The 25,968-nt window shown below is 35.5% G+C and overlaps 2 protein-coding genes across 4 annotated transcripts in view; both read right to left on the bottom strand.

The window, feature by feature from the left end:
* The window catches only part of LOC114538477 (cilia- and flagella-associated protein 58-like), a 76,367-nt gene that overhangs the window by 37,127 nt on the left and 13,272 nt on the right, over nucleotides 1–25,968 (bottom strand). Inside the window, exons 1-3 of one of the 2 annotated variants that reach the window (XM_028559658.1) lie at nucleotides 13,190–13,511; nucleotides 11,706–12,563; nucleotides 11,254–11,358 (exon numbers count right to left, since the gene is read on the bottom strand). In XM_028559658.1, the coding sequence (XP_028415459.1) occupies nucleotides 11,254–11,358; nucleotides 11,706–12,548 (948 nt within the window). In that variant the 5' untranslated portion in view covers nucleotides 12,549–12,563; nucleotides 13,190–13,511. Of the gene's footprint in view, nucleotides 1–10,841; nucleotides 10,968–11,253; nucleotides 11,359–11,705; nucleotides 12,564–13,189; nucleotides 13,512–25,968 lie in introns of those variants that run through there. The other variant, XM_028559657.1, reaches the window with a different exon arrangement.
* Nucleotides 19,358–24,287, bottom strand: LOC114538479 (kelch-like protein 20). 2 transcript variants are annotated; one of them, XM_028559661.1, is made up of 4 exons: nucleotides 24,183–24,287; nucleotides 23,421–23,504; nucleotides 22,145–22,228; nucleotides 19,358–20,865 (listed from the first exon to the last, which is right to left on the bottom strand). In XM_028559661.1, exons 1-4 carry the CDS (start codon nucleotides 24,240–24,242, stop codon nucleotides 19,894–19,896), a joined length of 1,200 nt encoding a protein of 399 aa, XP_028415462.1. In that variant the 5' UTR covers nucleotides 24,243–24,287; the 3' UTR covers nucleotides 19,358–19,893. The 2 variants fall into 2 exon arrangements, with proteins under 2 accessions (XP_028415462.1, XP_028415463.1); XM_028559662.1 differs by lacking the exon at nucleotides 22,145–22,228.

Here is a 25,968-nt window from a genome sequence, read left to right as displayed (position 1 = left end):
ACAAGGAAATATAAGTCGATTAAAAATCCTGGAGAGAAAATGATTGAATTTCAACACACATCCTGATGCACGTTTGTCGTCCATGCATAATAATTATTCTAAGCATCGTTTAACAAAAGACAGTTTGACAAATCCGTTATTAATTGCTTTGTTCTTTTCTTTATCACAGCGCAGAGGTGAAAATATGTGAATTTGATCAGGAATCTTCAACCAACTCGTATTTGTTTATCAACAGCTAAAAGCCAGGGGCCGATTGTATGAAAGCTGGATAGCGCTATCCACCGGATAGTGTTTTTTTCAATCGCTATTTAAAATCGCCCGCTGTTGGTTATAACTCTGACTAAATCTTGAACAGAAGCGGTTTGGTTATAGTGCTTTTCTAAAACTATATTTTGGTGGTATTTTTGTGTTTTTCGCCCGCGTATTCGCTGAGTTATAAGACTGTAAAAAAGTAGGTCCATTTAAATCCTAAATTAATTAGACCAGACCGGAATCAACAAACAACACATCTTTAAAGTAACAAGACGTGACTAAAACTGCAATAAGAATAGCAAGATTATAGTTATTATAGTTACATACCGTTCCAAATAGCACAATTTCTCGATGAATTTGCAGAGTTTAAAGGTTTCTTGCACAGAAGAAAGTCAGAGGGAACTCCTGGAAGTGATCGGAACATTTTCGCCACACTGTCGAGCCCACTTCGAAAATACGAGATTTTACGAAGATAGGCAGTTTGATCGATCCATTATATGGTATAGGTTATGCAGCTCAGTGGATATGCAAGCCATATTTCCAAAAGTGAAATATTATTTTCACATACAATCCAGTTTTTGCATGAAACATGACTATTTTAGTTTTTGTTAAAAGCGAATGTAAACGGTAAACCGCAAATATTTTGACAATTTTTTGTGCAATAAAGTTGGGCATGTTTCGACAACGTTTTTTTTTACCCAGAAAATCATTTTAGATCATTTTTCTTTTAAATTACAGATTTCTTCATCTGTCATTTTGACAAAAACAACTCGTCGCCATTTTGAAAAATCCGATCAGCTGATTATTGCGTAATAATCCGAGGTCGCTCGACCAATCAGAAGCCAGAACTTTTGCAAAAAAATCACTTTTACAATTGTTATACGAATTCATTTTATATTATTAAGCTTGTAACGCCATGCCTTGTGGGCTTTTTGGGTTTCAAGACCACTGGTCAATTCACGCTTCGTTAAAACGCTTGATAGCAACTAGCAAGAATTACCCTAAATAACCATCGTAAAAATAATTAGGCTTAGTTTAGAAGTAGTATCTATCTTTTATTGATCAGTATTTATCATCAAACTTGTTTCACTAATGAATCTAATGTCCTGCTTATTTCTAATCTCCATTGGTTAAGATTAAAATGTCAAATTGAACCTATTTACACACTAATAATATTGGTTAAACCTCACCAGACGTCACAGTATAAGAATATAGAAATATTATAGATGACAACAGCAGTTATCAACATTGGTTAGGGTAAAATATTGACTGTATGAACAAAACATTATAATCTATATCTATTTATCTTATCTTATATATTTACACACTAATAATATTGGTTAAACCTCACCAGACGTCACAGTATAAGAATATAGAAATATTATAGATGACAACAGCAGTTATCAACGTGACGTGGAACAATGGCTGTTTCATGATATATGAGAAAACCGAAATATAAACAAAATACTTCATGTTAGATTCAGGTTTATGATTAGGGACAGACTTCTGGTTGCTCATATATCGAGAAAGCGCCGAAACAATGATTGACCATCACGACACAAAATATTATCATATTCATGCAAGGACACAATAAGAAGTTTACATTGAGAAAAGTTTCAGTTGTGAGGTTTTACTACAGCAGTTAAACGGTATCTTTTTTCTATCATTCCTGGCAGTTCTTTCCAGCAATCTCCACCAAGGGTAAAGGTTTCCACTGAGTTGAGAGGTTCCTGCTCCTCATTCTGTCCACCAAACACAGCTATGACGTCATTCATTATGACAGCTGAGCAGCCGAACCTTCTGTGAATCATGGAGGGCAGTGGCTTAATTTGCCTCGTCTCAGTGTCATACTCAATGACGTCATTTAAAACCTGATCATTCTTATCCAAACCACCAAGAACAATGATCTTATCACCCGAAGTGACTGTGGACATACTACGAACAGGCTGAGGTAAAGATGGACATGGTTCGAACTTCTTCTCGATGAAATCATAAAAAACAACGTTGTCAGTAGCAGAAGTACCAACTTTTGACCCGCCCAAGATAAATAGTTTTCCATTAACAAGTTCTGCTCTGTGATTTCTTCTTGCCTCAGGCATTCTCGTCAGCAGGTTGGCAGTATATGGTGGGGTAAGAGCAATCTCATAAATTTTATTTGATAATTCCATGTTATCAAACTCAAACCCACCTATTATATATAACTTTCCTTGATAAACTATGACGTCATGAGCTGATAACCTAGAAGGTAGTTTACCATCAAACATTCTCCATCGCAGAGGATGTTGGTCCATCTTCAAAACTTCGATATCATCAGTTCCTTTGTAACCATCGTAACCACCAACGACCAGAACATCATTGTTGTGTACACACGATGCTGATGCAGTTCGAGGATGATTCAATGGTGGTAACATATTCGACCTCCTCTCAACAATATTATATTTTTCAACAGTATCTAAACACGTGTTTTCATCGTCCGACATCGTGTTTTCATCGTCCGACATCGTGTTTTCATCGTCCGACATCGTGTTTTCATCGTCCGGCATCGTGTTTTCATCGTCCAGCATCGTGTTTTCATCGTCCGCCATCGTGTTTTCATCGTCCGGCATCGTGTTTTCATCGTCCGCCATCGTGTTTTCATCGTCATACCAACCGCCAAGGAGAATTATGTCTTGATTATTGGCTGGAATTGTGGGATCCATAACTTGAGCGCTATTATTATCGTTCATGACAATGTTTTCTTCTACTAGATAATACAGTATTCTTTGAATTCTTTCAACCTGATTTTTCGACTTCATGGCATTCCTCTGAATTGCAAAATTAATCTTAATGTCAACCTTGTATTATTTCATATTAAGAGGCCTGAAGTATTTTCTACTCTACAGATATTTGTTTTCTAAGAAAAACCTAATTGTAACATTGGAATTTTGCACCGACAGTTATTAGAAAATTACAGACATTAGAAACTGGGAAGAGTTGCTCCTTGTTAGGAATAATACCGAGTCTAAAAATTTAAAATTACATTTCTATACATCAATTAAATGATGACGTAATGTAGAATTTAAAGGTGTATTAGGTGATAGCGTGTGATCAATGATCAGCAATTTTCAATTACTGTTGCAATTATTGAACGAATTGGTTGGTGGTTTCAATCCAAACTAAATTATTATTAATCATTTCTCACCTTCACTATTTTGACGTTGCTTTTCATTTCCTTTATTTTGTCGTCTAATTCATCTACTTTGTTGTTTGTTTCTGATTTGGTTTGTTTTATCTCGTCAATCTCTTTCTGTTATGACAAAATTTATTTGTGAAAGTTAGAAAAATGCCTAAAAGCTTAAAATCCACTCACGTTCATACTTATATAGTAAGTGTTAAAAGTTGTTTTAAGACGGCATGTCCAAATACTCAGAGCCGAATTAATTACTCTGCCAAATGATCTGTTAAACTCAGCGTGAGTGTCAGAGTGTACCGTGTTTAAGAAACGAGACTGCTTATCTTGACTAACTACATTCTATGCTCATTACCGCCAAATATATGACATTACGATTGTTCTACCAACTCTCTGCACTTTTTCATTTCTTTCCAACGTACCTTCAGTTCCACGTTGGTACCATCATTTTGACAGAACCTCTGGTGGTTGTCATTGTCTTTCGCATTTACGTGCAAGCCACAGTTTTCACACAGCACTGGACGAAATTCACAACTTTTCACGTGATCTTCAAGATTTCCGAGTTCAACTTGTTTGGGACAGCCTCGTTCGATGTGATCGCACTTGATTATCTGCTCTGACAAAAACGTCTTCAAAAAACTTTGGGGAAGTTTCAAAGTCTCCGAAGTAAGGGGTTGTCGACATTCCGGGCACGCTGGTGAATTAACAAGGCTTTTTGATATGCATTGGAAACAAAAGCGATGTTCTCCTGCCTCACATAATCGTGGATTCTTCAACACACAGCAACAAATGCTGCATATCAGCTCTGGTCTAACTCGAAAAATGAAACGGTTTGGATCGAAACCACCAGACAATTCGTTCAATGTACCTGAAACATTATATTTTGTCGCAGATTAAATTTAATCATGGGTATTAAGGCCGGCGCACACTAGAGCTATGTGCTTAGCAAAAAGTCATTCGTGACAATTGGCGTAAGCCAGTTGCTCTCGTGTGCGGGCGACTTTTAAGGCGTCTTGGTCATTCGTGCCACTTACGGCAAATATCTAGCATGTTTGATAATTTCTGCCTCGCGTGCCGAAATCTTTCCGTGTGCGGCAAACTGAAAGCTATCTGCTTATGGATTGTCTTAACAGAGCATGCGTAATGTACGAAAGTATACAATATACAGAGATTGATAGAGAATTCTTATTTATAATTATAACTGAGCAAACATGCAGCATTTGAACAATTAGGTTTATTCATTTCGTAGTCATTCGTTCATAGTCATCTTGCTTAACAGAAATAATGAAAAATAGAACCTTTAATTGGCAACGGTCGAGAAAACCAGACAAGGTGCGGTCTGAACTCTAGAGGGACGTACCAGTCAGTATTTTAGATATTAGCAATTTATCTATTCTCAAAATAAGGCTAGGGGCAGGTTTTTCAAAGGCAGTTAGCTTAACCAAGGTTAAAGCAAATCTTTACATAATTTTTTTTAATTTAGTACCAAAGATCGCTTTCAATGTTGTGTACATTTTATTAGTACAGCCAAACACCGTAGCTTATACCTGAGATCTGTGGGCCAGCTTCATTTGTCGTTCCTTCTGCTAAAGTCGTGGCTGGTTCAGACGACCATGGAAGAGCTGGCGTAGCTGACGGATTGGACGTCGAAGGTGTATCAACAGCAGTTACTACAGGTGTGTCAAGGGTTGGTGAAATCGCTGGAAGTTCTTCGGTAACCTCTGCGGTAGATGTTGACACCAACGACTGGACCGATTCGGGCGACGTGACGTCCGACGGAGTTTCGCTTGACTCAGCTCCTTGCTCTAAGTTTTCAGGTAAACGACGCCGGCTGCGGCGAGCCGATGGTCCTTCATTTGCCACGGTTGCCCTCCGTTTAATCGCTTTATACTTTTTTGGCGGCATTCTGAACACAAAAACTTTATTTTACCAACCAGTTCTCCCAAACTCCCACAAGTGTTTCTATAACTGTATAGAAACACAGGAAAAAGTATTTTCTATTTCTTTTATAATATAACTGCGGCAATAAAAAGATTTTGCACAGATATTATAATTCGATTGAATTACATTGGATTGTACGAATCGGGCTAAAATTTAGTATTTACGTCGAACTTAAGAATATTGAGCTGGCCACAGGAAAATTAAGCTTTTTAAAGTTGTTCAATAATTTTCGCTTTGATAAAGATAGAGAAATACACAATTGTGAACGAGTGATTAGATTTTCGGCTTGAAACTTCATAAACAGCGATTTCTGCGGCGTTTCTAAGAGATGACTCCAATGAAAAAACATGCTCTAGCTTTTAACTATCCACCCTACACAAACAATCTACTACAAGAAATAATGGAGTTATCTTAGAGTTTTATTAATTTAATTCAAATGAGGTAAGTTTGTTTGATTACACGTTATATGTTGCGCAACTAAAATGTTCGTTTTCTGAGCAAGAAATTAATGTACTAGAAATTCCACAATGCGTAGCTTTCTAAACATAAGGCAAGGTCAGTTCAGGAAACATCCAACTTTCCGAGGTGCCTAAATCTCGGATACACCGAAGCTGCAAGTATATTTCTTCGAGGACAAACCTATTCACATTAAGACATAAACGAAGCTCACTTTTGATAAAATAAAGGACAACAATCAATATTATATACATTCGACATTATTTTTGGAGGTTTTTTCCTGTGCAACCGATAATTTGCGACGCGTACATGCACTATGGCGTCTGCCGCAAAAGCAATATCCTTGAACTCTTCTGTTTCTATGATTGTAAATAACAGATCGTACAGTTATATCGAACAGTAACCTAACAAAAATATTTAAATAAAACTTACAGAAGTAATCGGTAAATGGTGAGAAATTCTTATTTTTGACACTCAGCATAAGTTATTGTTAACGCTGTCAGGAGTGATTCGTGTTTGAGACAGCGCTTTGATACGGCGTAATGTTTATAGCGTCGAAAAAGTGGCGTCGTGGCTTCAATGTTATTGCTGAAACATCCTTATAAGGAGCTAACAGCTTGTCACTGACAATAGACGCCTCGTCGAGAAATTAAAGAGCCTGTACCACATGCATAGGTTTTTAATAAAATTAGTTAGAACATTGCAATATCCTGAATTGCCTTTTTAATTAAAGAAACAATATGCGGTACATATCAGTGGTTTTGAAAGTAAATTTTGAGCAGTTAGAAAAACGTATTGGTTATAGATTTCAGGGAAACATGCCTGCCATTAATTTCTAGGAATTATTATTTATTTCCAAGTAATATTGAAGCATGCTGACGTGGAATTTCCTAAAGTTTTACAAGAGGATCATGGTTTGATCAAGATAAAATATGTATTCGTGTGAAAAGTTTTCTTGTTTTCTTATTTTGGTAATTCGAGGTTTGTTGCTAGGGCAACTAAAGCTGGCGTGTTGTGATTATGAATGGTTTTCCACTAGCGATATTTTTCGCACGAAGCAACTTTATTCCTTTGTATTTGAGCAATTTGTTCCAGATGATTGCAGTTGAGAGCTCTGAAACAAAAGTAGAATGTCGCTTCGCCCGAAAAATATCGCTGGTGGAAAACCGAATTTAGAACAGTCAACTGCGACATCTGGAACAAAATTGCTCAAAGACAAAAGAATAAAGTCCCTTCGCGCAAAAAATATCGCTAGTCTAAAACTTATTTCGCTATTATATGAATTGACAGTCTGCACAGTTTGAATTTCACAAAGAGAATTAAATCAGGCTTACCAAAGTTGGTAGATGTTGAGAAATTCTTCACTTCAGCACTCAGCTAACGTTGTGTTAACGCCGTCTGCAACACTTTATGCTTAAAACACCTTGTCATGTATTGTTGATAGTGTTGAAGATATCTCGTGACTATAGCGACACTCCTTGAACATCCTTATAAGGAGCTAACAGCTGGCCTCTGACAATATCCACTCCCTCGCGAAATTAAAGAAGGCTGTACCACCTGTGGTTTTTAAAATGAGAAAGAGCATTGCAATAATACCCTGAGTTTCATTAAAAATTCATAAGTTCGTTTCTAAACAAGCAAAATTTAGTATTCTCAAAAGTTTTCGGTGTTTTTGATGCTACAAATTGGCTGCAAAAACGAGTTTGTCACAGGAAAAGTAGATTTAACGACATTCTAATAACGTAGTTAGTACTAAAAGATAGGAGATAAGATTTCTAACGGATTACGCCATCGGTTATCAGTAAGATATCGACATTTCTAAGCGCATAATTTGGTTTCTTGGTTACAAAACAATCATTTTGTGAAATGACGCCACTCTGCATGTGTTGTGGTTGTAAACACAGCGACAAAAAGGATAAGAAACACGTTTGACTGAACAGGATTAGTAATTTTAGCAGCGACAAAATACTCCAGTTCTAGACGAAGCAATTTGCAGCTTGTTAAAGCCGCTGTATAAACATTTCATCGTCAGCATGGCAGGCTCTATACATTTTAATATCAGTCACAAATTAAACAATGTTTATCTTTAATATATTTACATAAGAAGGATTTTGGCTGATGAAAAATCGAGCGAAATTTATTTACATTTAAATCTAACCTGATTGCTTCCATTAACGGTACTTGCCGAGTCACTTACGCAAAAAACAATAAAGTTGTCTTTCGGGGGCCGGTTATATCAAGCCCGTTTAGCTTAAACGGTGGATAAGTTCAAAATAGAAAGTAAGTCTATCGTTTTATTCAACAAGCAAACTAAATGTCTTTAACCTTAATACAAAGATACTGTTTACAACTACATATGCAGTGCATAATATTCAAGTTGACTCATTCAAGAGAGATGTAAGAGTGTTATTTAATTTTGACTTATCCACCATTTAAGCTAAACGGGCTTGATACAACCGACCCCTGATAGGTATTCTGTGGTTCTGGGGCAGGTTGTATGAAAGCTGGATAGTGCTATCCATCTGATAGTGTTTTTTTCAACCGTTTAAAAATGCTCGAAAAGCAATAAAATTTCAGCTTTGGAACCAACAATTATCGAATAGGATCCTCAATTTAAGAATATTAAGATTTAATCAAAATTATACCCAACAACGGGCGATTTTAAAGCGATTGAAAAACAAAACTATCCGGTGGATAGTGTTATCTGGCTTTCATACAACCGGTCCCTGGTTGCTCATATATCGAGAAAGCGGCGAAACAATGATTGACCATCACGACAAAAAATATTATCATATTCACGCAAGGACACAATAAGAAGTTTATATTGAGAAAACTTTCAGATGTGAGGTTTCACAACAGCAGTTGCATTACGCCTTTTTTGTATCATTCCTGGCAGTTCTTTCCAGCCATCTCCACCAATGGTGAAAGATTCCACTGAGTTGAGAATTCCCTGCTCACAATTGAATCCACCAAACACGACAATGACGTCATTCATGATGACAGCTGAGCAGCCGCTCCTTGTGTGAATCATGGAGGGCAGTGGCTCAATCTGCCCCGTCTCAGTGTCATACATGAAGACGTCATTTAATGCCTGAATAATCTTATCCACACCACCGAGAACAATGATCTTATCACCCCAAGTGAATGTGGACATTTTAAAAACAGGCTGAGGTAACGATGGACATGGCTTGAACTTATTGTTAACCAAATCATAAACAACAACGCTGTCAAAAGTATCTTTACCATAGATGGTTGTTGCTCCGCCCAAGATAAATAGTTTTCCATTAACAAGTTCTGCTCTGTGATATTGTCTTGGCTCAGGCATTCTCGTCAGCAGCTTGGCAGTATAAGGTGGGGTAAGAGCAATCTCATAAATGGCATTCGATGTTTTTCTTTCATTCCAGTCATATCCTCCTATTACATATAATTTTCCTTGATAAACTATGACGTCATGACCAGATAATTTGACACGCAGTTTACCATCAAACATTGTCCATCGCAAAGGATGTTGGTTCATCTTCAAAACTTCGATCGTGCCAGTTGCATCTTTACCATCGAAACCACCAACGACCAGAACGTCATTGTTGTAAACACACGATGCTGATCCTTCTCGAGGATGATTCAATGGTGGCAGAATAGTCGATCTCTCCTCAACAATATTACATTTTTCAACAGTATTCAAACGGGGTACGCCCGCAATGCCATACCAACCACCAATAATAATAACGTCTTGGTTGTTAGTTGGAATTGTGGGATCCGTAGCCTGAGCAACATCTCTGTTGACAATATTTTCTTGGAATTGATGACCCAATAATCCTTCAAGTCTTTCAAACTGCTGCTTTATAACCTCAAAACTAACCTAAATTGGAAATGAAAAGTTACGGTGTAGCATCATTACTTATTCATTATTACTTTTAAATCTCAGCCGAAATCCTGTACTGACACATAGAGTGACCACTGGGGATGCAGATTCTAAGAATTACTGACGAGGTTGGCAAAATGGATCTGTGGCATGCTCTTGTGAATAAACAATGCATTTTTAAAGCTTAGAATTTTATTTTACAACATTTCTAAGAGTGTTGTAGTTAGTGCTGCAAAGTTTTCACAGCAAATCACCGCCAAGCTTGTGGTATCGCAGTAAAATCATCCGACCAACTATTTTACCGACAGTTTCTTTAGAAACGAGGATCATCTAAGCGCTTTCATCACCTTCATCTACCGAAGGCTATCGGAACGAAAGGGGCTATGCTCACATGCCGCGGTTTTTTACACTGTGCAAGTTTGTGCGTGAAGCTTAAGAATATGGCGCTAAATCCAATGGCAATAGAAAACCTGTTTACTTGATGTACGAGGAACCATATTTTGCAATTTAAACTAAGTTCAATAGGAGGGGAGGGAAATCTACTGCAAGTTACAACCACGCATTTTTTCCCAAATGAAGCTTCCCAAATTTAAATTTTATTTTGTTCCGGTGGGTCTTCTAAAGCGTTAAGAATTACATTTCGATACATCAGTTTAATAATTACATCATTTCGCCAGGGATCCAACGCGCATTGGACGTTATTTTTCAACGAGGCCGTCCAGGCAAATGACATAATTATCGAGAAAGTGCATTTCGTCACGTGACAGTTTATATGATAATCAATGACCAGCAATTATGAAATATTATCAGAAATATGTTCTTACCTCCATTTTCGCTACTATCTCGTTATTTCTTGATTGGGTTTGTTTCATCTCGTCAAGAGCTTTCTAAAATAACAACCTCACTCACGTTCATACTCATTTAATATGAATTACCTCGGAAACGGGGCGATGGAAACAAGTTAAGGTGAAGATGAGTCTGGATGTAGAATATGCTGGTTATCTCAAAGTTAAACTGCTTACTATGATAGATTAAATTTTATGTAGCAAGAATATAGAAGAAACATCATTTTTATAGAAATATCATCTTATACTAATTCCTAAGAGAGGGGATTGCTGTCTTTCGTACATATCACTTTGACTATATCAGTTAAAAATTAACCTTCGTCTCATCTTGTCTCACTTTGATTTGATCTTGTTTTCTTGCCATTTGAAGGTGATGAATCCCGATTTCCTGTACTTTCTCGTTAATTCCTGATTGGGTTTGTTTCACTTCATCCAGAGCTTTCTAAAACAACCTCACTCACGTTCATACTCATTTAATATGAATTACCTCGGAAAACTGGACGATGGAAACAAGTTAATGTGAAGATGAATTTGGATGTAGAGTATGGTGATTATCTAAAAGATGAAACTACTTATCATGATAAACTAAATGTTATATAGTAAGAATATAGAAGAAACATCATCCTATATTGTTTTTTTCTAAGAAAAATCATCTTATACTAATTCTTAAGAGAGGGAATCGCTGTCTTTCGTACATATCGCTTTGACTATATCAGTTAAAAATTAACCTTCGTCTCATCTTGTCTCACTTCCATTTGATCTTGTTTTCTTGCCATTTCAAGTTGACGATATTTCAGCTCAGCTTGAGACGGTGTCAGTTTGTTGACATTTGTCTAAATTGCAGTTTAACAGTTAAAATATTTTCTCCGAGGTAACACGATCTAACTGATCTGAGAGTGTGTTCTTAAATACGTTCTGCCAGCATTTATCCCCCCCCCCTCTATAAATTAGCCCCTGGTCCATATCTGCTAGCTGGAAAATATGTACAAGGGGGTTCTTTTTAGGGGGATCCAAATCTGCTGGGATACCGGCTAGGGCTTGGTAACGCTATGCACGAGATAGTTACACATATTTCAACCATTTATTTTAATGTTAGCATTCAAAAATATAGAATATATTCATGACATTCAAAAATTAATAAAACAATACTAATAGTCATAACAGATAAATCTTTCCTTACCTTAATTTTCTTTACTTGTTTCTGTATATTAGAATGCATTGTTTTAATTCCTGTCACCTCGCTTCTCATTTCATCTTGAACTGTATTCGTGAAGGTCTGAATTTCTTCACAACTATTGGTGACTTCATTCAGTTCCTGCCTTTGTAAATTCTGATTACCCTCCATTTCATCCAGGTTTGTACGAATTTTTTCACAATTATCGACGATTTCTTTGAGTTTCCGTTTCTGTCTTTTCTGACTACCCTCCATTTCAGCTAAATCATCGTCAATATCATCTAGCTTCAGTCCATACGCGTCCTGAGTTTCTTCCAGTTCCTTTTGTTTATCGTCGAATTCTTTCTGTCTCGCTCTGATAATCGCGAAATCATCTTTCATTTCTTCTTGACGCATTTTGATATTTTTCAAACCCTGAATATTGGCTCCACCAAGCTGACAGAAACTCTTCTTGTGGTTGTCTTTATCTTTTGCATTTACTTCAAGGTGACACTCTTCACACGTTACTGGACGGTATTCACAATTACTCACATGATTTTGTAGATTTCCAAGCTCAACATGTTCGGGACACCCTCGATTGATGTAATCACACTGGATTCTCAGCTCTGATAAAAGGTTCTGGAGGTGCTTTCCAGGACATTTCAAAGTTTCCAAAGTGAGATTTTGCCGACATTCTGGGCATGTCTGGGAATTAGGAAGATGTTGAGATATGCAGTTTAAACAAAATTTATGTTCTTCTGCCTCACATAATCGTGGCTCGTTTAACACACACTGGCAAATGCAGCATTTAAAACCATGAAGAACTCGATCAACGAAACGGTCAGGATCATAACCTTCACCCATCTGCATTATCTTCACATGAATCTGAAACATGTTTTCAATAAATAGTTAAATAAATTATTGCCATAAATTACTTCCTTAGCCTGGATTTCATTTGGACGTAATTATCATGAAAATGTCAAGGTGGTTGATGTATTTGAATATTGCTATGGCGTGTGTTCAATCAACAATGACCGATTGGAATTATTATTATTCAACAATAACAATAAGTTTACCTCTGGACTATTTCACATCGGCGGGAATGACTTGTTTAAAACGATTGCAACAAAAGGAAACGATTGATATCGATAGAGTTCAAATCTTTTACAAGTAACACAAGATTTAAAATATCATCGTCAAGGAACGCTTCGCTGCAATAGTTCATAGTTGTGTTTACACTGTACACCGTATTTTGCAGTTTTAGAACGCTCTGAACACTTTGAATTAGGATTTTACGATGAAATCAAACAATAATTGTGAGAGAACTAAGATTTGTTGACAAAGATTACACTTAAACGACAAGTGTTGATCTCGTGACTCGGGAATCTGGTAAAGTGTAAACGTGGCAACCAGTGGAACTATCAAACCTACAGTGATTGGTAGCGAGGCTGATATTGACACTGACATACCATGCAACTTAAACCACACGAAGATAATCAAATTAGACTTACCGAAGCTGATGAATTATCACAGAATTTTACGTAACCATTTTTGTGGGTAGCCTGCGCATGCGCGGCTAACCACTATGTAGTCGAAAAAGTGTCCGGATGTTTGTGTGTGTGTGGGTGCCACATCTTCGGTAATCGTCGGATATACGAAAGATGACGAACGGTGGTTCTTCTACTTCCGGAAAATTTCGTTGTTTCGAAGGACCGTAGAATAGTGGTGGGCGATACCGTGAGTATCGATTTCGATACGATACCAAGTACTTTTTCATCGATACCAGTGGTATCGATACTTTTTCGATACCGATACTTGTCATTAGACACAAAAATACACACACTATCAGTAATTTTATTCTTACAACAACAATAATCATTCTTCACTGGTATCTAACTTTTCAAAATAATCCTAGACTACACTTTGTGGACGAACATTCGATATAGATGCCATTTAGGCCATTTGAGTAATTTACAAAAAGATTGCATTAAAAGAACACCTGGAAAATGACTGGAAATAAAACTGTACTCATGCAAATATTAATAGGAGAACTTCATGTAACATCAAATATTAACAATAGTTTGACCACGTGACAAGTATCGAAAACATCGATATTTTACAAAAGTATCGATACCAGCTTTTGAGTTCTGAGTATCGGAAGTATCGATACTTTGGTATCGGTATCGCCCACCACTACCGTAGAAGTCACGTTGATACGTTTGTCAAATTTTAAAGCGAAGGCGAGTACTTTAAAGACAAAAAAGCGGTGATCGGTGAGCGTTGAATCGACAACTACAAAGTTACACTAATAGAAAATAAATGAAACATTACTTTATTCGGCAAATGGTAGTAACAAGTTGCCCTGTTTTAAAAATTTTAATGCAATATTTCACCTGTCAATTTCTTGCTTGTGGACATGCAGCTATTAAACCAAATACATTACCTCATTACAAATGGTAGTAACAAGTTGCCCTGTTTTATATAAACCAAATACATTACCTTATTGCAAATGGTAGTAACAAGTTGTCCTGTTTTATAAATTATAATGCAATATTTCACCTGTCAATTTCTTGCTTGTGGACATGCAGCTATTAAACCAAATACATTACCTTTTTACAAATGGTAGTAACAAGTTGCCCTGTTTTATAAATTATAATTTGGCAAATGGTAGTAATAAGTTGCCCTGTTTTATAAATTATAATGCACTATTTCACTTGTCAATTTCTTGCTTGTGGACATGCAGCTATTAAGCCAAATGCTTTGGAGTTTAAAAAGAAGCATTTATTTGAACATAACTAACAAAACATATTTTTTAAAAAACAAAACTTTTAACACAAGTGCATTTAAACTGAACAAAAATCTTTAAAATATTGTTCAGATACATAGATGAGTCCTTTGAAATTGTTATGCTGAAATGTTTGAAACAATTTTGGACTCTTTGTTATATATATGTAACTGTAAACAAGAACAAAGTTCTCTGGTAGCCTTACTGGTAAATGCTACTCATACCTTCCTGGTAACTACTACTGAGCAATACACATTTATATGAATGATGAATGATGGCACTCAATGTTGACTGATTGTCGGACTGATTACCACAGTGATAAGATATTGTCAACTGATAAATTTAAACTTGGAAAAAGCCACACAGATTTTTTGGACCTACGAACTGATGCTATTATGTCCAGCTAATTGATGCTGATAAGTTATCTATAATCAACATTGCAAATCACCTGTACCTTCCTACTGGATCAATGAAATCTACTATCTTCTTCAGTTATAATGGTGATACATATTGCAAATATTCTTTTTCTCCTTCTAAACTAAGCTTTATGTTATCAGATGATGTGTGCCACCATCCCGGAACCTTACTCCCTTTTTTGTTCTCTTCACCTATTCTGCAAAAATTTCATTTCCTATCTCTTGTAAAAATACTTATATATGTTTTGATCTGTCTAATTTAATACAATAAAATATTATAATATATAGATTGTGTACTAAATTGACTTCGTTATAGCTGTATTCAACCAGCTAACTATAGGGCGTTTATTCCCTTGTCTATGGCATTAGAACATAAGACTAGAAAATAATATTTTATTGCATCAGTTGATATTTACTTGCCACTATAGCAGCTTTATCGCAGTTAATAATGTTTTACAGGCTACCCACATGTACGCATTGCGTACCTATTTTTGAACAAGCTGGTGTTAACGCGGTCGACGGTATTTTGTGTCTAAGACAACACCTTGAAATGGCGTAATATTTATTGTCTTCAAAACATCGCGTGATGTCCACGTCATTCATAGAACATTCTTGTGGACCTACGCAATTTGCTGTGACAAAAATTTTTTAACATCATGCTGTGAAACTTGTATTTATTCCCGTCGTTTAATTTGCACGTCTTCGATATTTCAAGTATCAATATGATATTCTAAGTACTATAAAATGGTTCATTGAATGAGTTTTTAAAAGATTTGTAAAAGCCGGTTTCCGTTTAGACACCAGAAAGATTTATCGAATCGAAACTAGTTTCGATTTGCAATTTTTGCCATCATGCTGTGAGAGTTTTAAATATCTTCAGATATTTGCATTTCTTTGACTTTGTTATTTACCAAGTTTCAACTTGAGATTGTATTATTGATAGTTGAGTTATTATCTCGCATACAAGATTCAAAAGTGGTTTATTTTGACACTAACAGTTTTCTAATCATTGTGCAAAAATTGTGTTCATTTCAGTCTCTCAGACACTTTCATTTCTTCGATGTTCCAAGTATCAACATGAGTTTCCTAGTATTATTAAATGGTTCATTGATTGAGTCATTACCACAAGATTTAAATTTGGTTTGTTTCGACAATATCAGTGCCAGCCTCATGCTGAGAGAATCTCTAGCGCTCTCTCTCGCTATATTTAGTATTTAAAGTTGTTGCTCTTTTAAATTGAATTTTGTGCTGGGGTCTTAATTAAATGTTTCATGCTGTGTCGCAAAGTGAAGCTACGAATCTCGCTTTGGCTCGAGTGATTATTGATTTGTGTCCATTTCAGAGCTAGTCTCCCAGAGGGACTCGACTAATCGACAAACAATAACACAACTTTTAACAAGGTATAACAACAGCGTAGAGTTAATAAACAAAGAAATAAAAGTCTTCAAACAACTTAGCATCAAATGTGGTATAACAACTGCCTAAAATAGACGAAACACTTCTCGACGTTTCGACATGAGGGCCTTCGTCAGGAGAGTTAGTAAGGTGATAATACTAACTCTCCTGACGAAGGCCCTTAGGTGGCAACGTCGAGAAGTGTTTTGTTTATTTTAGGCAGTTGTTATACCATATTTGATGCTAAGTTGTTTGAAGACGCTGCCACGCTGCTCTCTGGTTATGTTTAACAAGGGTTTAAATTATGTCCATCGTGATTAAATATTTCATGCTGAGACCCAAACTAAAGCTATGAATCTCGCTTTGGTTCGAGTAATTGATTTGTGTTGATTTCACAACCAGTCTCACATAGGAAGTCCAGACATGAAATAATACAAAATGATTATTTGCCTTCATCGATGAACAAAAACACAACATGTTGAACGCAAAGGTTTAAATTACGACAAAAAGTATTCAATAACAAGTAATTTCAAGTGGAAAGTTTTCCAATCGAATTTGATACTTATCAACCCTTTCAAAATTAGCGAACATCAAGTATAGTGCTACAAAATCTCAATTGATTTATTGAAAAGTGTTTGAAATTCAGATGAAGACACAGAAGTCGTAAGGATTTCAAGAGCGTATTTAAATACAGCTTTTATGCGACGTTTTAAAGGGAGGGAGGCTGGGGAGATGTCTACGGAGAAGTGTTTATGACCCAAGTGTCCAAGAGCATAATTCGTCAGAAGTGTTAGTAAAGTCATACAAACTCTCCTGACAAAGACCTTTAGCTCGAAACGTCGAGAATTTTTTCCGGTCTAACAGTTTTTAAACCCGGCACATTTGATGAGAAATTATTTCATCATATTTACATATGAAGCTTTTTTACTAAAGAATTTATTCGATGCACATGATTATTGCTGATGCTCACAGATTAATATTGAAATGTTGAAATGAACCATCATAATATGGAATTATATCAACACATCAACAATATATTCACTCACATATTCAAACTAATAATTACACGTCTACAAATACAATAGTACACGAGTATAACCTTACTGAATCTAATCTTAAATTTAATCCTAATCCATAAATCTATTTAATTTCGGATAATAAAGAGGTTTAGGGATGGATTTAGGATTAGATTGAGCTCGTGTATTATGAACCTGAATTCGGAATAACTTTCCTTACCTTGATCAGCTAAGAAATTTATATCACGAAATACCCCGAGCTATCCATATCCATCCTTGGAGGTCTCCCTCAATGGTGTCAATTGTCCCCATTTTAACCTGCGATTTTGAAAAATGTTAAACATTAACTCTACTACCATGATGAATTTCGTAAGCGAAAAAAGTTACAAATCCTCTCTCAAACAGAGCAGGGTACTGGGTCAGGTCTGGAACCGCAAAGCATCTATGGATTGTTTTGGTGGAAAGGTAATACAATAATACGTAAATTACGATATTTCGTAAAGCTATTCGACATAGGTCCAAAAGCAATCTTTAAAAGTTTGATTGCGTTTGCTGAAAAATCTGGACGAAAAACTTATGTAAACAAGTATAATTAATGCTCTGCATAAATTAACCCAGCTCTGAATATTAATTACGCCCCTGTAGAATTGCGATAATATGGAAGATATTCTCTGTCGGTTTCAACAATTCTTTTCATACAAAAGCGATAAAACTCATTTCTTTATTTAAGATCATAAAAAAGGTTTCTTACTCAAGATATTAAAGTCTCTTCATCAGCTTATAATGCACTCAGAGATATAAAATATTACATTCAAATGATTACTGGTTATATTTTACAATACGGGTGTATAAAAAGTAATCTCACTTTAGCGAGATATTGTACGTAACTTACTTGATCAACGAGAATAACTTTCGAATATGAAGACAGAACAAGCATTTGGCTGTTGAATGAAACGATTTTCACAGCGTGGAGAAAATAAACAAGGAAATATAAGTCGATTAAAAATCGTGGCAAGAAAATGATTGAATTTCAACACACATCCTGATGCACGTTTGTCGTCCATGCATGATAATTATTCTAAGCATCGTTTAACAAAAGGCAGTTTGACAAACCGTGATTAATTGCTTTGTTCTTTTCTTTATCATAGCGCAGAGGTGAAAATATTTGAATTTGACCAGGATTCTTCAACCAACTCGTATTTGTTTATCAACAGCTAAAAGCCAGTGGCCGGTTGTATGAAAACTGGATGGCGCTATCCACCGGGTAGTGTTTTTTTCAATGGTTTTAAAATCGCCCGCTATTAGTTATAACTTTGATTAAATCTTGAACAGATCCAAATAGCAAAATTTCTCGATGAATTTGCAGAGTTTAAAGGTTTCTTGCACAGAAGGAAGTCAGAGGGAACTCCTGCAAGAGATCGGAACATTTTCGGGACACTGTCGCGCTCACTTCGGAAACACGAGATTTTACGAAGATAGGCAGTGTGATCGATCCATTATATGGTATAGATTATGCAGCTCAGTGGATATGCAAGCTATATTTCCAAAAGTGAAATATTATTTTGACATACAATCCATTTTTTGCATGTAACACGAATATTTTAGTTTTTGTTCAAAAGCAAACGGTAAACCGCAAATATTTCGATAATTTTTTGTGCAATAAAGTCGGGCACGTTTCGACAACGTATTTTTTTACCTAGAAAATTATTTTAGACCATTTTTCTTTTAAATTACAGATTTCTTCATCTGTCACTTTGACAAAAACAACTCGCCGCCATTTTGAAAAATCCGATCAGCTGATTATTGCGTAATAATTCGAGGTCGCTCGACCAATCAGACGCCAGAACTTTCAAAAATCACTTTTGCAATTATTATACGAATTCATTTTATATTATAAAGCTTGTAACGCAATGCCTTGTGAGCTTTTTGGGTTAAAACCACTGGACAATTCACGCTTCGTTGAAACGCTTAAAAGCAAATAGCAAAAATTACCCAGAATAACCATCGTAAAAATAATTAGGCTTAGTTCAGAAGTATCTATCTTTTATTGGTTAACATTTACCGACAAACTTATTTCACTAATGAATCTAATGTCTTGCTTATTGCTAATGTCCATTGGTTAAGATAAATGTCGAATTGAACCTATTTACACACTAATAATATTGGTTATATCTCACCAGACGTCACAGTATAAGAATATAGAAATATTATAGATGACAACAGCAGTTATCAACATTGGTTAGGGTAAAATATTGACTATATGAGCAAAACATTATATATCTATATCTATTTATCTTATGTTATATATTTACACACTAATAGTATTGGGTAAACCTCACCAGACGTCACAGTATAAGAATATAGAAATATTATAGATGACAACAGCAGTTATCAACGTGACGTGAACAATGGCTGTTTCTTGATATATGAGAAAACAAAAATATAAACAAAATACTTCATGTTAGACTCAGGGTTATGATTAGGGACAGGCTTCTGGTTGCTCATATATCGAGAAAGCGCAGAAACAATGATTGACCATCACGACACAAAATATTATCATATTCATGCAAGGACACAATAAGAAGTTTATATTGAGAAAACTTTCAGATATAATGTTTCACAACAGCAGTTGCATTACACCTTTTTTCTATCATTCCTGGCAGTTCTTTCCAGGCATTTCCACCAATGGTGAATGATTCCACTGAGTTGAGATATCTCTGCTCCTTATTCCATCCACCAAACACGACAATGACGTCATTCATGATGACAGCTGAGCTGCCGCTCCTTCTGTAAATCATGGAGGGCAGTGGCTTACTTTTCCCCGTCACAGTGTCATACATGATGACGTCATTTAATGGCTTATCATTCTCATCCATACCGCCAATAACGATGATCTTATTCCTCCAAGTGACTGTGGACATACGACTAACAGGCCAAGGTAACGACGGACATGGCTTGAACTCATTCTTAATGAAATTATAAACAACAACGCTGTCAGTAACATCTTCAATACAGTCGGTTGTTGTTCCGCCCAAGATAAATAGTTTTTCATTAACAAGTTCTGCTCTATGATCTTCTCTTGCTTCAGGCATTCTCGTCAGCAGCTTGGAAGTATAAGGTGGGGTAAGAGCAATCTCATAGACGGCATTTGATGATTTTTTTTCATTCCCGTTATGTCCTCCTATTGTATATAATTTTCCTTGATAAACTATGACGTCATGACAAGACAACGTGACAGGCAGTTTACCATCAAACATTTCCCATCGCAAAGGATATTGGTTCATCTTCAAAACTTCGATCGTGTGTTCTGCTTCTGTACCATCGAAACCACCAACGACCAGGATATCATTGTTGTAAACACACGATGCTGATCCTCCTCGAGGATGATTCAGTTGTGGCAGCATGGTCGACCTTTTCTCGACAATATTATATTTTTCAACAGTATTAAATGGGGATGCGTTCTCAAAATCATACCAACCACCAATAATAATAACGTCTTGATTAACAATAGTTTCTTGATAACGCAATAATCCTTCAAATTTTTTAAACTGCCGTTTCATCATCTGAAAATCAACCTGAATTGTAAATAGAGAATTACGGTGTAGCAGCCGTGTACCAACACAGAGTGACCAATTTTCGTGGTTTTTATGAATGTTTTGTTGTTAGCGTTGTAAAATTTTACATCAAAGTATAATCGTGAGCAAAACGCTACGAGTTAAAGTGCATAAATACTTCTAAAGATATTTGGGATCAAACATGCCAAAATATAGTTTTTTTAATAGTTGGCCGGGAGAAAAGAGTCTGAGAACTAATTATAATCACCAAAACAATAGCATGTGATTGTTTTTGTGTCATAAAGACTTATTTCTAAAAGGGCATTTAGAATGTCTAATGAATTACCGACATAATTTCTCGATAAATAAGTTTAAAACATAAGTAACTGTGACATTCTCATCTTGCATCGAATCGCCCTTGCAGATCTCGCAGATATAAAGTCCATCTGTTTTTCAACCGCAATTTGTATCGTTTTATACGGAGTAACCCAAATTTCGCCTCTTTTCAGTCGAGGGAATGTGCGTTGTTCTAAAACCAGGCAGATTCCCAAAAGGTCATCAGACTTAAAATATTTGGAGCAAAGGCATGGCATTCACGTGATGGCTCCAATCCAGCGCGCTTGAATTTAAGGAAGTCTATCAATTTCGTTCGTCTCCTTACTGCCTCTGGGCGCAAATCTCCATTATACATTTGATTTTTGGTGTGTTGGAACAACCATATACGACACATCTAGCCGGCATTTTGCAACGCAATTCACGCAAAGTATACAAATTTTGATGCATACGTTCCGTGCCCGGTATGACTTCAAAACCTAATTAGTTCTTAGACTTTTTTTCCCGGCAAACTATTGAAAAAACCTATATTTTGGCATGTTTGATCCAAATACCAAAATATCTTAAGAAGTTGCGGCATTTTAACACGTCAATGCAGTAATTTTGTAGTTTTACCCGAAAGTATCGCTTTGACCGTATCTTTGACGGAAATATATCGAGCAATAAAGGGTTTTCAGCAAATGACGTACAGTATATATAACGAGAGTGTTATATAGCAATCGTCAATTTAAGAAAACAAGATCAAATAGAGGTAAGACAAAATTTCATCTTGGGACAGTATTAGTCGGCTAATATTTGTCTAAATTAGAATACGATAGTATATTTTCTCTGTGGTGACACAATGTCGTTATACCTTGGACTAAATATATTTAATCTATGAAATCAAGTTAAAATATGATTAATAAGATTTTGATTTCTCGACTTTATTAAATTTTAGAAATACAACCTTCATCTGATCTCCTCTTACCTCCATTTGAACTTGTTTTCTTGCCATTTTATGCATCTTAATTTTCATCTGTTCTTGGGACGGTGTTAATTGGTCAACATCTGCCTAAATTACAGTACTATAGTTAAAATATTTTACCTGTGGTTAAACGATGCAAATGCATTGGACTTAATTACAAGCTATAAAGCGATTGGTCAAAAATGTGAAACAGAGAACCTATTATATAATAAAATCCCGAAATCAGAGCTCGTTGTTCTCCTTGTTTTGGGCTTTTGTTTTTCCTGTACTCTTGAAGGTGCTATAGTGTAGGTGCATGATTGAGGCAAACACCTAATATGATGTACAAGGGTCTGTCTCAAAGAATACGTCTGTCCAGCTCTCGATATCAACTCCCAATCCAAATTGTCAAAAAAATACTTATTTGATAATTTAGCAAAAAATTATAACTCATTTTCCAATGAAATAAATAAAATAAATGTTTTGCTAAAAATGGAGCCGTCGAGAAAAATCAATATTTATCAATTCTCTCTGATTTGTATCATTGATAACTAATTGTTCGTCATTGTAATTGTTAGTAATTGTAAAACCAGTGGTGTGCCGCTACTAAGCTTGCTGAACATATTAAAAAATATCATCACACTTCCACTGGGGGGGGGGGATCGGTTAGAAAAATCTACTGCAAGTTACAACCACGCATTTTTTCCCAAATGCAGTTCCCCAAATCCAAATTTTTTTTCGCTCCGTTGGGTCTTCTAAAGCGTTAAAAATTACATTTCAACACATCAGTTTAAAAATTACATAATTTCGCGAGGGATCCAACACGCATTGCTCATTTTTTTAACGACCGAGAGCTTCATTTTGAGTGCTTTAGGCCCCGTTTCAACTTTTTAGTTGCTTAGGGCGTTTTGTTTTAACGTATCTAGCACACAAGAAATATATTCGCATGGTTACAACAAGATATGTTGGAAGGAAAACAACTAATGTCATCTGTTTGAGCAAATTTTGAAATTACAACCTTTATCTCAACTTGTCTTACCTCAATTTGATCTTGTTTAAGAAAACAAGATCAAATAGAGATAAGACAAGATTTCATCTTGGAACGGTATTAATTAATCGGCTAACATTTGTCTAAATTAGAATACGATAGTATATTTTCTCTGTGGTGACACAATGTCGTTATACCTTGGACTAAATATATTCAATCTATGAAATCAAGTTAAAATATGATTAAGAAGATTTTGATTTTTCGACTTTAATCAAATTTTAGAAATACAACCTTCATCTGATCTCGTCTTACCTCTATTTGAACTTGTTTTCTTGCCATTTTATGAATCGCAATTCTCATCTGTTCTTGGGATGGTGTTAATTGGTCAACATCTGCCTAAATTACAGTACTATAGTTAAGATATTTTACCTGTGGTTAAACGATGCAAATATATATTGGGATAAATACAAGCTATAGAGCGATTGGTCAAAAATGTGGAAAAGGGAACCTTTTATATAATAAAATCCCGAAATCAGAGCTCGTTGTTCTCCTTGTTTTGGGCTTTTGTTTTTCCTGTACTCTTGTGCTATAGTGTAGGTGATTCAGGCAAACACCTAATATGATGTACAAGGGTCTGTCTCAAAGAATACGTCTGTCCAGCTCCCGATATCAACTCCCAATCCAAATTGTCAAAATAATACTTATTTGATAATTTAGAAAAAAATTATAACTCATTTTCCAATGAAATATATAAAATAAATGTTTTGCTAAAAATGAAGCAGTCGAGAAAAATCAATATTTATCAATTCTCTCTGATTTGTATCACTGATGACTCATCATTGTAATTGTAAGTAATTGTAAAACCAGTGGTGTGCGGCTACTAAGTTTGCTCAATATCTTTAAAAAATATCATCACACTTCCACTGAGAGGGGAGGGAAATCTACTGCAAGTTACAACCACGCATTTTTCCCCAAATGCAGCTCCCCAAATCCAAATTTTATTTTGTTTTGTTGGGTCTTCTAAAACGTTAAAAATTGCATTTCAACATTTCAACACATCAGTTTAATAATTACATCATTTCGCGAGGGATCCAACGCGCATTGCACATTTCTTTTAACGACCGAGAGCTTCATTTTGGGTGCTTTAGGCCCCGTCTCAACTTTTTAGTTGCTAAGAGCGTTTTGTTTTAACGTATGTAGCTGAAGAAGAGAACGCATATAAGAAATATATTCGCATGGTTACAGCAAGATATGTTGGAAGGAAAACTCCTAATGTTATCTGTCTGAGCAAATTTTGAAATTACAACCTTTATCTCAACTTGTCTTACCTCAATTTGATCTTGTTTAAGAAAACAAGATCAAATAGAGGTAAGACAAAATTTCATCTTCGAACGGTATTAATCGGCTAACATTTGTCTAAATTAGAATACGATAGTATATTTTCTCTGTGGTGACACAATGTCGTTATACCTTAGACTAAATACATTCAATCTATGAAATCAAGTTAAAATATGATTAATAAGATTTTGATTTTTTGACTTTAATTAAATTTTAGAAATACAACCTTCATCTGATCTCGTCTTACCTCTATTTGAACTTGTTTTCTTGCCATTTTATGAATCGCAATTCTCATCTGTTCTTGGGATGGTGTTAATTGGTCAACATCTGCCTAAATCACAGTACTATAGTTAAGATATTTTACCTGTGGTTAAACGAAGCAAATATACAGTAGGTGCCAAAAAAATGAGTCCACTTGGTATTAAAAGCTTTTCTTTAATTTTTAATCATATTTATAACTATGTCACAACAATGTTTAATTTTACTTATACAAATTATGAATTTCAGTACTTGGTGTGTCCCCCTTTAGCTTTTAAAATAGCCTGAACTCTTTTTGATTCAGGCAAACACCTAATATGATGTACAAGGAGTCTATCTCAAAGAATAGGTCTGTCCAGCTCCCGATATCAACTCCCAATCCAAATTGTCAAAATAATACTTATTTGATAATTAAGAAAAAAAATATAACTCATTTTCCAATGAAATAAATAAAATAAATGTTTTGCTAAAAATGAAGCGGTCGAGAAAAATCAATATTTATCAATTCTCTCTGATTTGTATCACTAATTGTTCGTCATTGTAATTGTTAGTAATTGTAAAACCAGTAGTGTGCTGCTACTAAGCTTGCTCAATATCTTTAAAAAATATCATCACACTTCTACTGGGAGGGAAGGGTACAACCACGCATTTTTCCCAAAATGCAGTTCCCCAAATCCAAATTTTATTTCGTTCCGATGGGTCTTCTAAAGCGTTAAAAATTACATTTCAACACATTAGTTTAGTAATTAACACGCATTGCACATTTTTAACGACCGAGAGCTTCATTTTGAGTGCTTTAGGCCCCGTTTAAACCTTTTAGATGCTTAGGGCGTTTTGTTTTAACGTATCTAGCTGAAGTTGAGCACGCACATAAGAAATGTATTCGCATGGTTACAGCAAGATATGTTGGAAGGAAAACTCCTAGTGTCATCTGTCTGAGCAAATTTTGAAATTACAATCTTTATCTCAACTTGTCTTACCTCAATTTGATCTTGTTTAAGAAAACAGGATCAAATAGAGATAAGACAAGATTTCATGTTGGGACGGAATTAATCGGCTAACATTTGTCTAAATTAGAATACGATAGTATATTTTCTTTGTGGTGACACAATGTCGTTATACCTTAGACTAAATACATTCAATCTATGAAATCAAGTTAAAATATGATTAAGAAGATTTTGATTTCTCGACTTTAATCAAATTTTAGAAATACAACCTTCATCTGATCTCGTCTTACCTCTATTTGAACTTGTTTTCTTGCCAT

Source organism: Dendronephthya gigantea, unplaced genomic scaffold (assembly GCF_004324835.1).
Source record: "Dendronephthya gigantea isolate DGI-Jeju-01 unplaced genomic scaffold, DenGig_1.0 000185F, whole genome shotgun sequence".
Lineage (NCBI taxonomy): Eukaryota > Metazoa > Cnidaria > Anthozoa > Malacalcyonacea > Nephtheidae > Dendronephthya > Dendronephthya gigantea.
The sequence above is the reverse complement of the archived record's forward strand: the minus strand, read 5'-3'. Positions and strand labels throughout refer to the sequence as shown.